The 14,915-nt window shown below is 43.1% G+C and overlaps 1 protein-coding gene across 3 annotated transcripts in view; it reads right to left on the minus strand.

Moving 5' to 3' along the window:
• The window catches only part of ABTB3 (ankyrin repeat and BTB domain containing 3), a 174,736-nt gene that overhangs the window by 122,661 nt on the left and 37,160 nt on the right, over nucleotides 1-14,915 (minus strand). Inside the window, exon 4 of one of the 3 annotated variants that reach the window (XM_054386587.1) lies at nucleotides 7,571-7,598. The exons of the other annotated variants lie outside the window; for them this stretch is intronic. Coding sequence (XP_054242562.1) covers nucleotides 7,571-7,598 — 28 coding nt within the window. The remainder of the gene's footprint in view (nucleotides 1-7,570; nucleotides 7,599-14,915) is intronic. 3 annotated transcript variants of the gene reach the window in all.

Genomic DNA, 14,915 nt, shown 5'->3' on the forward strand with positions numbered 1-14,915 from the left:
ACTCGTTAAACCTGTGACAGCCAGAGGCTGGAGTTCAGGGAGAACTGGAGCACAACGCAGCAGCTTGATAATCCCATCAGGGATAGCTCCACCAGAGCTGTGCTACAGCCCAGCCAACATCTCAACACTGACACTAGGAGCTTAGGGATTATGGCGAGGGCATTCACCTGCCCCAGGCACCAGGATCCCAGCAGCAAGGGCTACACTGACAGGGATGGTCATTGTACAGCAGAGGGGAGGAAAGGAAGATTCTAAGGTGGGGAGAAGCCAGCTGCCAAGTCTGGTCATTTCTCAGCATGATGTTTTCCCAAAGCTCTGCACTTCATCTGCTTTGTCCAGGTCCTCACAAAGATGGGAGGAGGCATGCCTGCCACCAGGCAGTTTCTCTGACAGACCCCAAATCCCCATTCCCCAGGTATCTCACCTGTGCCGAGCAACATACTTCCCTCTAATCTCACTCTTGGTTGAAATTCCCTCCCATTATAAAATTTAAATGAAATATGCCAGAGCAACAGTTTTCCTGACCTTCTGGGAAATTTCAGCAGAGGGGTTTACGATCCAGAAACATGACAAACAGATGAAGTCCCAAAGTGCAAGAAGTCAGTCAAAGGACTTGATTTGCAGGGACTGTTACCTGCATTGCATGCTGTATTTTAAACTTACAGAAGCAGAGACAGGATCCTCACTATAAACCACACAAGAACTGCCTAGTGAGTGCAGAGGAGTGTGTGCTGTAATATAAGAGATCACTGGGTTGATGTTCCTGCCTTCAGCAGCAAGCAGTACTAATACTACAGCAAAAAGTAAAAGTCTTGAGGTAAAAGGCTTCATTCAGTGCTGCCAGGTCCTGAGCAATCCTCTGAGGTGCTGGGTGCCCCCACCTATCCCATCCCAAAGCTATTCAATGTTTCCTCAGCCATTTGCAGAACAAAGCCTTCCAGGTGAGCACGCAATATGGCAAACAATCTCTCCTCACCTCTGCAGAAGCAGTTATATCCTCAAGCACGACACTTGGTTAGGTCTATTTTCATATGCATAACAGAAGATCTGACACAGAATTATATAATCTCTGAAATAAATAAATAATTTTGATATTCAACTCAATGTATCCAACAAGCATGAGGGAAGGCAGGAAATTTAAAGCAAAATCTGCCCAGGGCAGTGGTGGAGTCACCACGCCTGGAGGTATTCAAATGGTGTGTGAACCTGGTGCTTCAGGACATGGTTTAGCAGTGACCTTGCAGTTCTGGGTCAAAGATTGGACTAGATGATCTTGACGGTCTCTTCCAAAGACATTCTGTGATTCTGTAATTTAAGTGGAAAACACAGAATAGCCTCAAAAAGTAAAAGCATTGTGGCAAAGAACATTATTGAAAAGGTAATTGAAAAATGTTATTAGATGAATTTAGGAGAAGAGAAAATGAAAAAAATAATCAGCCTTGATAAGCCAAATCCTCCACTCTTAGATGCTCTTTCACATGTGAAATTTTTGTCTATAAATCTGTACCACGTTTTGCAATACAGAAAAGTTCAGTTTTTTTCATTTTCCATTTTCTTTCTGGATGTAACATGGGCAGCTGACTGCATTAGCTTAATCATTGCCTCTCGGTCTAAATGGGAATTTCCTAAATGTCTTTCCCCTTCTTTATTTAGGCTGTGTTTCTCCACAGCACCATACTCTCCTAGGACAAGGAGGTTCATGCCTCCCAGGGCCCTTGGGGTCTCTTTGGAACTCATGGTCACACTCAGCCCTGTCTGAGGGAGGGAACAAGCTTTCCAAAATGCTGAGTCTCTCCAAAATGAATGAAAATTGACAATGAGACACGGGGTCAGAAGCAGCCAGCAGGCATGCTGCTTCCTGCCTGCCCGCAGTGTGGAGCACAGAACGGGGCTGGAAAGAGCCTGGAGGGAAAAAAAAAAAAAAAAAAAAAAAACAGGGGACATGGGGAACTTAGCAGGGAGGGATTTGGGATTTCCATATTTGGGTCACAGGAATACAGCTGCTTTTAACAGTTTAAACCCAAATTGTTCACTTTCCATCTGAGGCTCCAGTTTTTAACTTCCACCTGATTTTAGCTCCCAATTCCACCATCCAGCAAGGCTTCTGCTCTAGGGGCTCCCTAAATAACAGTGCTAAATTGGGAAGTCTCTCAAAATCTGTATTGCCTTGCAGTGTCTATTGAAGGATTTTCACCAGCAGCATCCAGTGGAAATAAATAACCCAGCAAGCAAACAAAGAAAATGATAGTTTGGGGTTTTTTTCCACTCCCTCCCGATGAGATTTCAAACCAGACATCAGTTCATGAATAAAGAAAAGGTTGTTTTGGTTTTGTTCCTAAGATAATGACATTTTGTTTATTTTTAGTACCAAGGAAAATAAATATAAAAGAAAAGGAATGAAAGCAGCATGGATCCTAGAATCCAGTTTTCTGGATCTCCATCACCTTTAAAGCTATAGCTTTGTATTCTCACTTCTTCACAACAAGAAGACCTGAGTTTTCTTGGGTGTCAACACATGATTTGAATCAATACTGAAGTCAGTAGGACAAAGGCATACGTATAAATACTAAGTTTGAACAGCTCAGCCTCAAGAACCTTCATTCGTCCCAAGGCTCCTTTCAGAATAAAAATAAAATAAAGAAATTATTAAAATCAAAGGAGATCCCCCACATTGCCACTGATGAGGATTTAAAGATTCTGCAGAGGAGGAACACAAAGATGGCAGGAGAGGGTTATCATTTGTAAAACTGCTTGAAACGTGGCAATCAGAATAACTGCATCTGGATGAGAAACGCTAAAGACAGACAAGCTTCACCTTCTGCAGCAGTGGTGTTTGCATTATGTGTGGTACACAGGTGGTTAAGTCTTGGTGCTTTGCTGCTTATAATGAACAAAGGAGAAAGGCAACATGGATGGTTAATTGCCACAGGGAAGAAGTCTGGGTGTAGCTGTGAACATATTGCATTAATACAGATAAACACACCCATCTATAGGGTTTGTGACACCAAGTGTTCTGCTCTTGTGCTTGCTGAAGCTGCATCTCTCACCCACCCGGTCTCTCCCCAGGACCAGCACTGAGGAGGACATCTTTGTCTGGGCAAGGCTGTTTTGGTCAAACACATCTATGGCATTTGTGCCAGGGCACCTAAAGACATGCTCCTCATGAAAGCTCCAAATTGACCCCACAGCACAGGACAAGCTCACCACTCTTCCACAAGCAGAGTGGGCTTCTACCATGGCAAGTACCAACAAAATACAAAGTTTACCGCAGCAAGAAAATTCTTGTTTAGCATGACAGGTAACACATTTTCAAGTCAGTTATCTACTCTAAAACTGTCCTTACCAAAGGCCTGACCTTACCAGAGATGAATGTGTGAAGCTTCAAGGGAAGTCAACATCTACCTTTTTGGCAACTTTAGTTTAGCTGCATTAAAGGGGCTCATGTTTCCTCAAGAAAGAGGCAATAGCCATGTGGGAAGAGCTGATGGACAGGTTTCTCAGGGAGCAACATTCATTCCTGAAAGCGGACTGCACTTTAAAACAAACAAACAAAACAAAAAACCAAAACCCAGAACAAAACAAAAACAGCACAACCCCCCCCCCACACACACACAAAAAAACAACTAACCAACCAAAACCCCAAAAGCACACACAAAAAAACCCTTGTGAAATAAAGAGGGGAGGGAAACAAACAAACAAAACAGAAAACCCAAGCATAATCAGGAAAAAGGAAAAAAAAAGAAACCAAAACAAACAAAAATCTGTGCTCATGTTTGCACAGAGCATGGCTCCTACCTCACGTCCCAAAGCCCATAGAGACCTCTTTAGCTCTGTCCAACAATGGCATGCCTGTGGGAGCCATGCTTACAGAAGAAACGCTCAAGAAACTATAAACGGAAGCATTAATTTCTCTCTGTCAGTATCGCAGTAACTATTTATTTACACCCAAGGATTCATTCAAGAGACATCAGAAATAACTTCCAACCACTCTCAAACAATTCATGCTCCTCCACTGATTACCAGCTCTCTCCAACTTGAGGTTATTTAAAGACATAGCTCCTGACCTGCAACTAATGCCTCAAGCTCTAGCTTCAGCTGTCAATGGAAACGTCTCCTTCAGTGCCCCAGTTCTCTTTACAGTTTAAAAACTCACTTTGAAATGATCTAAACTACGAATGTTGGAGAGTTACACTTTTGGAGTAGTGTCACTAGGGCTGTGACTCAGAAAAAATTGTACTAAGCTCCTGCTGCAACCAGCAGGACTCCAGCACATACCTTAAGCCCACCAGGTACTCAAGCATTTCCTTGATACTGGGACCTGGGCTTAAAATAGTTTGTGGTCACTGAGCCACCCATGCCAGTGCCCACCAGCCGTGCCCAGCTGAGCACAATCATCCTTGAAAAGGTAATCCCTGCACCAGAAGCCTGCAGCCTCTATGGTGAAGACCCATGGCTCTTCCCAAAGCAATCTCCATCTTTTTCCCATTAATTCTACCTACTTTTTTCCTCTTCTGCTGCATTCATCACTTTCTACATCCCAACTGATCCTTGCCTGCTCTGAAACTGTTCTTTATGTATTTGTAGATATTGTGTTTCTCCTCAGTCATTTGTCTCTTTGCACAGAGCTCATTCTCAGCTTTTTCTATTACCAGCCTTTTGCTTCCAAACCTTTTCTTTTTCTTGTTATTTTTTTGTTGATCCCCTATGACTATTTCCTAGCATATCCATTTAGGTTAACAATGGCACCCAAAACTAAACAGAGCACAGGAAGCTGCAATGGCAGCAGAGTAATAAATTACCCTGCTTTGCATCCACTAGCAGCCAACACCAAGCTTAGCTTTCAAAAAGCATAATGCATCACCTCTTGGAAGTACAATGGTGTTTTCCCCAAGCAGTGCCCAGTATCGAGAACCAGTTCTGAAATAAAACCAAGCAAACAAAAATCAAATGGTTATTTTAAGTGGACTTCCCATAGCTGGAGATGAGAGGTTCAAACCACACTTCAGGAATACTCAAGGCAAGCCATCCTGAGCCCCTGACTCTTCTCTAGGCCTCCAACTCTGTATTTGACATGCTTCCATACTCTGTATATATATTGCCTGGATCGTGCTGGTTTTTTGCTCACTCTTTTAACATGAGGCAAAGAAATATGCCTCCTAAGAAGCATTAGCACATTCCAAAGTCAAACTAGGAATAATGTGTACATCCAAAATACAACACATCGTGCTGAGGACCACATTCTCTTGAAGTAAATCAACAGATGCTGTACACATGTACCACACAGACCAAATATTACAGTGAGATGCTGGAGGGCTTCAATACCACACAAAACTATGAACCACAAGTACCAGGGAGCCCTTTCATGTGCCAACAGAGGTAGCACCTCTTCTTCCATCCGAATGAGACCCAAGCAATGGATACTGCGCACAGTCTGTCAAAAAGCTCCATTCACATACCTCCCAAAAAACAATGCCACCACATCCCACTTGAATCAAAAAAAAAAAAAAAAATCACAAAAAGCAGCACTTCTGCTGGCTAATCCCACTGGGTGGCAGCCAAGCTTGAAAGCCCAGGCACTTGGGGCTGCTGGCATCGTAAGGATGTTACATTATGTAGATGGAGAACAGCCTGACCCAGACATGGCAAGCAAGGCCAAGACCACCTCAGAGCAACACTGACTTCAAAAACTCCAAGTGCCGAAGTTTGCTCTGAGTATTCAAGATGCCTAGAGGAAAGGCTTGTTAGGGTACATTGATGTATAATTCACTTCAGCTGGAAAAGACCTTTAAGATCATTGAGTCCAACCATCACCTAACTCTACCAGGTTTGGTGTTAAAACATGTCCTTCAGCACCACAGCTATACACCTCCTTGAAGAATGTTCATGGACTTCCTGGCCCTTCAAGACTGCTTCCCAAGGGACTCTGTCAACCAGTCCCCAAAAGAGGCCAAAGTCTGCCCACTGGAAGACTTCCTTCCTCCAGCCATCAAGAACTCTATCCTTTCCGTGATCACTGTGCCCATGACAGCCTCCATTGCATCACTCACATTTTCCATCACTGAGTCTCCCCCTTAAATGAGCACTGCAGATAAACTTCAGTTTTCTACAGAACCTTTATTGCCATTTCCCACAACTTACTTTGTATACTTTTAGCAATTGTGACAGGTAGAAAATGCCACCTCCTTTGGCAGACTTGCCTCTGTCATTTTTACCACTGACAGTCTTGTTTCTTTTGAATGCGGACAAGCCCCAGGTAAAAGCACTTCATTATAGTGCTGTCTGGTATCCTGGCATCTCCTTAGATTCCTGCATTTGCAGACTCAATACACTGGTTTGTATAGCAGGTTGTTAGTCTTCAGATAATAAATGAATAAATGGTCTCTGATTACCACCTACTGCTGATTCTTTCTTAATGAAGATTTGGGAGAAAAAAGGAGTCCATGACAAATGAAGCCATATATACCAAGAACATCCAGCTGTGTTTTGATATTTCAAATAATAGTTTAAATGGTACATGAATTCTTCTGTCAGCTGTCTCCACAAGCATGAATTTATCACTGGCATACAAGGGGATAATGGGGACTCACATCTTCATGTGATGTGGTAGAGGCAAGCACAGGTCTGGTCCTGAGCCCACCCAAGTCAGTCAGGTCTTGACTGCCCCTCCAGGCTGAGACCAACCTAAAATCCACTCTGGAATCACAGCACAAGCAGAAAAGCACTGCTATATCCCCTGATACATTTTTAACATGACCTGGAGGACCCAGCTGAATGAACTAGATGACACTCCAATATATCTTTGATCAGTTAATCCTTGGGCAAAGCTTATGTCTTAGAGGCAAGCGTGGCAACAGCATCGGAATGCTAATGTTAATTATTTAAACAAAAGATTGTTTGAACTGCATCTATAGCAAAATGTGAAGTTCATGCTTTTCTAATGTGCTGTACTTGCCTGGCTAAAACTCCTCTGACATGCAGAATCAGTACCTAGGATCAGGGGCTCAGATCAGCCAACCACAATGGTTTAAATTTCATCTGCCAGCCACTCTCTTGCCCCCTAATGTGCAACTGTCTGAAAAATCCCAATGTATATATATTTTCAAACCATAATTCTTTCTTTTTGCTGTCAGGTTTCTGAGCCTCTGGAGCACACATGCTTCCTCTTTTTAAGTTCTTTTGCACAGCCATGGCATGTAAAAACTGACATGTGTGATGGGGCTGTGTTTCAGGGAAGGAGGAAAATTAAATGAATGCAGCAATTCTTTTGAAATCCCACTGTAGTAACCAGGGCTTTACAGGGAGTAAGGAAACACTGAAACACTAGCAATAAAATCACAGAACCTGGCAAGAGTGTCACTATTCAAGATGCACACAAGCACCAACATCTGGACCTCAGTAAACTGGAGGTCTAAAATCATCAACACCAAGTAGCACAGGAAAAAAAAAACAAAACAAAACTGTAGGTTATATGCCAACACAGCAGCATGCTTTCAATGTCACTTCCTCTGCCAAAAAGGAAGGCAGGTTTAAAAACCACAGAGACAGACTTTGTGGTCCCATTTTCTGTCACATCAGTCTCATCCCCAACACCATCAAAGCTGATCTGAGCCCAGAACAATATCAAATTCTTTCATTTGTCTTGCTATTTCTTCTTAGTCTGAATTCCCAAGCTGTCCCTCGAGAGGCCAGGGATAACTGGTTAATCAAAAACACCCTGTGGCTTGGGATCAAAAATGCAAACAGCATTTTATATGAATCTAGCATTCCTGTTCACAACCCACAATAACACCAGTTTAGTTACATGATAACATCACCCTGCTTCAGGTGGATGAAGAATTTATATTTTCCTGTTTGTATTCAAGTTAACAGCTGATATTCTAGAAATATTTTTTTTAATTTAAAAACAAAACCCTTCCTACCCAATTCTTTTAAATCACCACTATATTAAAAGTTACATTATTAAATAAACAATTTCCATGGCTCCAACCAACCAAAGCTTTCCACTGAAGAATTCTGCTTTTGTTTAGTTTTTGAAGGCAAGTATTTAACTATTAGCTCCTTGGTTTATACTTGCTTTTGAGGAAAACTGTTTGGAGTAATCAGATCAATAATGTTGCAACTCTAACTTTAATTTTCATGGGAAAATTATTTACACACTTCCATTGTTGAAAAGTGATGGAAGATATGAACCCACCTCTCTTTCAGAGCTGCTGAATATGCAGAACCTCAACAGGCCTGTCCTGCTTATTATGTATCAATTTGTGTTTATGCAAAACTTAATATCAATGTGTCATTGCCTTAAGGGCAATAACCCATTCCCCACATACATACTTCATTCTGTTACTGAATGCCTCCCCTAAAGAATAATTGCAATAATTAATTCTTATTCAAATATTCTGGAAAACTCTCAGGCTATTATTCTGCAGGAAAAAAAATGGCCATTACATTTGCCACACACAAATGCTGCAAGGAGAAATACAGGATGTTAAGGGTTGGAAGGGACCTCTGGAGATCTTCGAGTCCAACCCCCCTGCCAGCGCAGGACATTCAGCTTTCCAATATGCCATCCATCTTTCCAAACTGTTACAAAGTGCTTTGTAAAGCAATGAAGTGGCTAACTCCTTGTCCACCCCTTTGGGTAACGCAGTTCTATAACCTAAATGACCTTCACTCAAAAGGAGGAAAACCAGAGACTTCTATACAGGATTCTCCTTACTTCGAGAGTCTCCACCCAGTCAACATCCATGAAAATCTTATTAGTTATGATTTCTCCCCCAAGGAAGGACCTTTCTGAAAATCTAGGAATATCCTGAAGTATTTTTTTAGAGGAAGAAACAAGAAATAGAATAGTCAAGAACACTAAAAGAAGCTTTACACATGAAACTTACATTGTAACCCAACGAAAGAAACCCAAAGAAATTTCTGTGTTGGGGAAGAACCCAACAAGAACACAAGTGCTGCTGACAGCCACATATGCCATAGCTAATTTTTTTTAAAAGAACACATCTTCCAGAAGCAGCAGCATTGGAAATTGAAGTATGGGGAATCCTTTAAGGTAAAATAAAAAAATAAAGAATTGACAGCCAGGTGTAAAGCTGAATCTAGCAGATCTTCATACTGAATGGTTTCAAGTTTTTTTTCAGAATGTGAATACATTATGTGAAGGAAATAGTGACTGAATAAAAATTACATTTTTAAAGGTAGACAAAGCCAATTATTACTTTTTATTATTATTAAAGTTACATGCTTAAATTAAAACTTCCACACTGCCTCATTTTTTTTTAGCTTTGTGACAAGTTCTCTTGTTCTTTCTCCTCACTTCCTTCTACCTCCTTGCTGGAGACACAGCTTGCAGAGTTCATGTTTTACTGGCAGCCAGCATCCCTCCACATGGATTTATCTAGGTTATCTCTCACATTAATGAGCAAGATGAGATTCAGTCCTGCACCATCATTCCCTCTTCCTTTTTGTCCTCCTCTGGCCTGCTTTGTCATCCTTCTATGCTCCTAACTTCTCCTTCCATCTGTCCTCATTAACCATCGGACATTTATAATTCCATCATCATAACTTCAAAGTTGATAACCGAATGGGACAAACTCAGGCTTACCTACCCAGTTTCCTGCCTCTGAGGGCAAAGAGGGAAATGAAGATGAGGCCAGTAGGCAGGCAGGATTAGTTTCAAACGCTGCCCACCTGCAGGTTTTCCCATGCAGTACACAAGAGACTGCCTAGTGCCAGAGCTCTACATCTGTACAGCACATCCTAACAACAGCTCCATCCTTCAAAAGGCTGCTTTGCAGCTGATAGTAACACCTCCCATGATGAAAAGCACGGAGTGCTTGCTATAAGTCAGTGCCACTGTGCCCATAGTGAAAGTAGCTCTTTGCATGATGTTCCTCCAAAACACTGTCAACATAATGACTTCTTGGGGTTTTGTAGGTTTGACAGTTGACGTAAGCATCACAAATTATCACTGCCATGTGGGCATTACCTTTCCTGGGCTCCACAAATGAGACAGAGTATCAGTTTGGTGCATGTGCCTCCGAGTCAATACCTGGTGCCTGCAACCCAGCAGAAGGCCATCACAGGCTCTGTGTCAGCAGAGCTGTGTTGGCATCAGCAAGGCTGTGGCACATGGTTGTTTTGAGATGGCACAGACTACTCTGTACATGCTGCAGATATTGACAGGACTGCAGTTTTTGCCTGACATGGCTAAAGTCATCCTCCCACTCTGCACACAGAGCAAATCCCAGCTGCCACCCTGCAAGAGCACCAATACTCACACATTCCTCTTTAAAGCACTTGCCAGTCACCCACTAATCCTGACAGCACTTTTGAGAAGCAGACACATCTGTTATTCCCAAATTACTAGCTGGGAAGCCAAGAGAGGGAGCTGGAGGCTTGAATATTCAAGGGAACTGCAAGGTGTTAAGAGCAGCATTCAGCTACCCTGAATTCCTAGGTCCCCAAACCTCTAGACATCAACGAGATTTCTGGAGGGCAATTGAGGAGTGAAGGCCAGGAGAGCTGCAGGCACTCCACAGTGAAATTAAGCATCAACATGGTCCTCAATGTCCAACTTCCATCCTGCTTTTGGACTTCCCTTAGGCTCCTTTGAAAACTCCAGTGCTGGTGATGTTCTCACAGGGACACATAGACCAAATTTCTGAATGAGAAGCCTCTAATCTCAACCTTGCACTCAGGACCATACAGTCGTCCTCCCTCTGCACCATCATGCTGCAAAAAATAACACGATCCCAGGCCTCCATGGGACAGAAACAATAATGCACAAAGATCAAACAACCATGTGAGCAGACACCTGTATGAACTCATACCAGTAAATACAGGTTGTACATCTTCAGAATTTTAACAAAAGCAAAAATATGAAAGCTGTTCCCATGGCCTGGACAATTTACCTCCCAGACAAAAGAGGCGAAATATGCATTTATTTGCAGAGCAGGCACACAGGTTCTTTTGTCTTGCTCTGTTTAACACTCATGACTGGACAGCCCTTGAGCAAAGTGATCTATATTTGAAGTTAGTCCTGCCTCCAGCCAGGTGTTGGACTAGATGCTTTCCAACAGTCTGTTCCAAACCCAGTTCTCAACACTGCAGCTCTAGGGTGATTTGCAAGGCTCAGAGTGCAACGCTACTAAACGTGCACCCATCCACAGCCCACTCTTCCCTCTGTGCTCCTTTCTGGTCTTGAGCTGCTCAGCTCCTTAACCTATTATAGGAAACTGCTTGTTCAGGCGACTGAGGGATTCACATTTGAAAGCAATCCACTCCTTCTCAGGGTTGTCTTAAATCACCATTAGGTAAAAAGCTCATAAAATTATGTGTTTTGAAGAAGAAAATCGCACACATCACAATCCAGGGAGGTGGAGTAGTTTGAGGCAACACAGGTCACAAGTGGGCAGCAGACTGAAGGTCATACAGCTAGGAAGAAGACCAAAGGAGAAGGAGAAGACAAGGAGACAAAAGAAGAGAGATATGAAGGAAGGAAGCTGGAGAAAAGAGCAAAGATTTTCCTTTGTCTCTAAACACAATAAGCAAGATTGTCAACTGATTCAAACTGGTCAGACTTGTCTCCACCTGCAGAGCTGGCTATGCTGGGGACGGGTGAAACACAACCATCAGTGATGTGGCTCTAGGAAGGAAAGCTGTTGCAGCCACTGTGTTTTTGCCAGGACACACCTGACAATGTGGCACCTGACACAGCTGACAATGCTGACTGTGGAATATCCAGTGCCATTTCCCTCCTTATTTAAAGCATTTCTAGAAATATTTAAGCTTCTACACCCAGCATACAGAAGTCTCAGTGATGAGCACAAGACAAAAGCTTTTACAGCAAAGAAAGGAAAAATAAAATTAGATTGGTTATCTTCCCTGGTCTAACCTTTCGCTCAGGCAATACAGCAGATACAAATCCAGCACAGGTGGGGCTAGAAGATTACTGCAAGAAGTTTTGTCTAGTTCTGCACTAGCTTAATACTTCCAAGCACTCTCAGTGCCTAGAGACAGGCAGAGTACTTGGCTTCTCATATTGCACATAGCACGGAGGGCAGCCACTCCTTAACACAGTGTACTTAAATACAGCTGATGTGGAACAATTGCTATCCTGCAAAACGTTATAATGCAAGAACCTTTTAGTACAGTTCTAGAGATGATACAGCTCCTTCTGCCTTCATACACTAATTGCACTGAAACTGCATCCAATGAGTCCATGCATATTTAATCAGGTCTGGGGCTGCTGAACACACTGCTATTGCATAGGCTGCGATCAGCCAGAACCATAAATTATTAACTTCTCCAACTAAAACTTCTGCTGAATAATTTTAGGTTGGCAGTATATTGTTTGACTGAGGCAAAGCTTGCTTTGTGTATCCCTTTATTATTAATATTCTTCCAGGGTTTCCTATGGCCCTGAAGTGCTGGGAAGGGTCACCGCTCAGTTCAAGACGAGGCCCCCAGGGAGGATGTGGTGCCTCAGACAGACTGTGTTATATGCCATGGCTGAATATTTTCCTAAGCAAAGCACCTCCTCTTGGGTCATGTCCAATCTCACCACTAATTACACCAAAGAACATATCTGGTAGTCATCTTTATTAGGCAAAGATTAATAAATAGACATGATCCTGCTTTGCAGCCTTCCAAGTAACACACGAAGCACAGCTAAGTGCTAGGAAAAACATGAGGAAAAGATCCAATAAATGAATCTGTGTCTTCCCAAGGCTTCAGTCACTAAATGAAATGAGGCCATGACAGCTTTGCTTTCCTCCACTGAACTCACACCCTACGGCCCATGGAAGGCATGTGGCTGGGCACACCAGCTTTACCCCTGCTGTGGACTTGACTGCCACCTCCACTGCCAGCTTCCTGGGCCGCCCCCACACTCACCCCCCTCCTCACTGTCATCCCACCAAACAGCACCTCACTTCTGCAGGCAGCCAGTGGGCATTCAAAGAGTGCCAGCACTGGCTGCTGGCAAGGGTACAGACTGGGATAGCTGCACACTGCTTCTACAAAGCAGAGCTGCTCAGGGCTGGGATCACCTCAGATCGCCTCCAGCTAGCTGTGCAGGGAGCATAATGCATCTCTTCCGATGCTCACAAGAGCTGTTGTAAAACACACACATATATATAAAGTAGACAATGAGCAGTCCTGTGTGGTTAGGAGGGGTGCTACCCAGAAGCTGCTGCACAAGTGATGAGGAGCAGAGTCATTAAGGTTTTATTTCCAGCCTTCCCACACTTTTCCTTAAGGAACAGCAAGGTTTGAAGTCATCAGCCCCAGGTACATCAAGACTTACTCCAGGCTGCTAGCCCACTACTACATGCATTTTGAGATTCTCAAAATATATGTATTGTAGAGAAATAAACTATCTCTATCCAATATTAATTATTATTAATGCTAATTATTCACCAACGTGAAAACACTCCCCACAAAAGATGCAAAACCTATCTTTAGCTGTCAGCCTGTGCAAAGGCTGGTGGAGCTGAGCTGGCAGGCATCTGCTTACCAGGGCTTTCTCCCGACAGGGAGGTAGCACTAATAGCAAGGATCCAACATCTAGCTTGAGTACTGTGTTCAGTTCTGGGTGCCACAGTATAGGAGAGACATTGAGGTCCAGAGAAAAGCAATGATGCTGGTGAGAGGTTTGGAGGGCAGGTCATACAAGGAGCACCTGAGGAAACAGAGATTGTTTAGTCCAGAGAATAGAATAGAATAGAATAGAATAGAATAGAATAGAATAGAATAGAATAGAATAGAATAGAATAGAATAGAATAGAATAGAATAGAATAGAATAGAATAGAATAGAATAGAATAGAATAGAATAGAATAGAATAGATAGAATAGAATAGAATAGAATAGAATAGAATAGAATAGAATAGAATAGAATAGAATAGAATAGAATAGAATAGAATCAAGAAGGTTGGAAGAGACCTCAAGGATCATCGAGTCCAACCTGTCACCCTATACCTCATGACTATCTAAACCATGGCACCAAGTGCCACGTCCAATCCCCTCTTGAACACCTCCAGGGATGGTGACTCCACCACCTCCCTGGGCAGCACATTCCAATGGCCAACCACTCTCTGTGAGAAGAACTTTCTCCTCACCTCCAGCCTAAACCTCCCCTGGCGCAGCTTGAGACTGTGTCCTCTTGTTCTGCTGCTGGTTGCCTGGAAGAAGAGACCAACCCCCTCCTGGCTACAACCTCCCTTCAGGTAGTTGTAGACAGCAATGAGGTCTCCCCTGAGCCTTCTCTTCTCCAGGCTAAACAGTCCCAGCTCCCTCAGCCTCTCCTCATAGGGCTTGTGCTCAAGGCCTCTCCCCAGCCTCGTTGCCCTTCTCTGGACATGCTCCAGCAATTCAACATCTTTCCTAAACTGAGGGGCCCAGAACTGGACACGAAGAGATGGCTGAGGGGAGATCTTATTGCTCTCTACAACTACCTGAAAGGAGGTTGTAGTGAGGCCAGTGTTGGTCTCCTCCCAAGTAACCAGCAATAGGAGGGGAAATGAGCTGAAGCTGTACCCAGGGAGGTTTAGATTTGATAATAAGAAAAATTTCATTACTGAAAGCATGGTGAGGCATTGGAGCAAGCTGCTCAAGGAGGTGGTGGAGTCACCATTCCTGGAAGTATTCAAGAAGCACGCAGATGTAGCACTTCAGGCTATAGTTTAGTGGTCATGTTAGCTGGGTTAAATTGTCTTAAAGGTCTTTTCCAATCTTAATTATTCCATGATTATAAAACAGTAGACCTTGGAGCAAAAAATGAAAAGACTGAACCAAAAAATAAGGCAGAATGTATGCAGTGTAGTATCTGCTATTTATCAAGCAAAGCTCTATGTATCAGTTCATGGCTGCCACACCTCCCTCTAAACTGCTAAGTACCATACAAAAGCCA

This window comes from Indicator indicator, chromosome 14, assembly GCF_027791375.1.
Source record: "Indicator indicator isolate 239-I01 chromosome 14, UM_Iind_1.1, whole genome shotgun sequence".
Lineage (NCBI taxonomy): Eukaryota > Metazoa > Chordata > Aves > Piciformes > Indicatoridae > Indicator > Indicator indicator.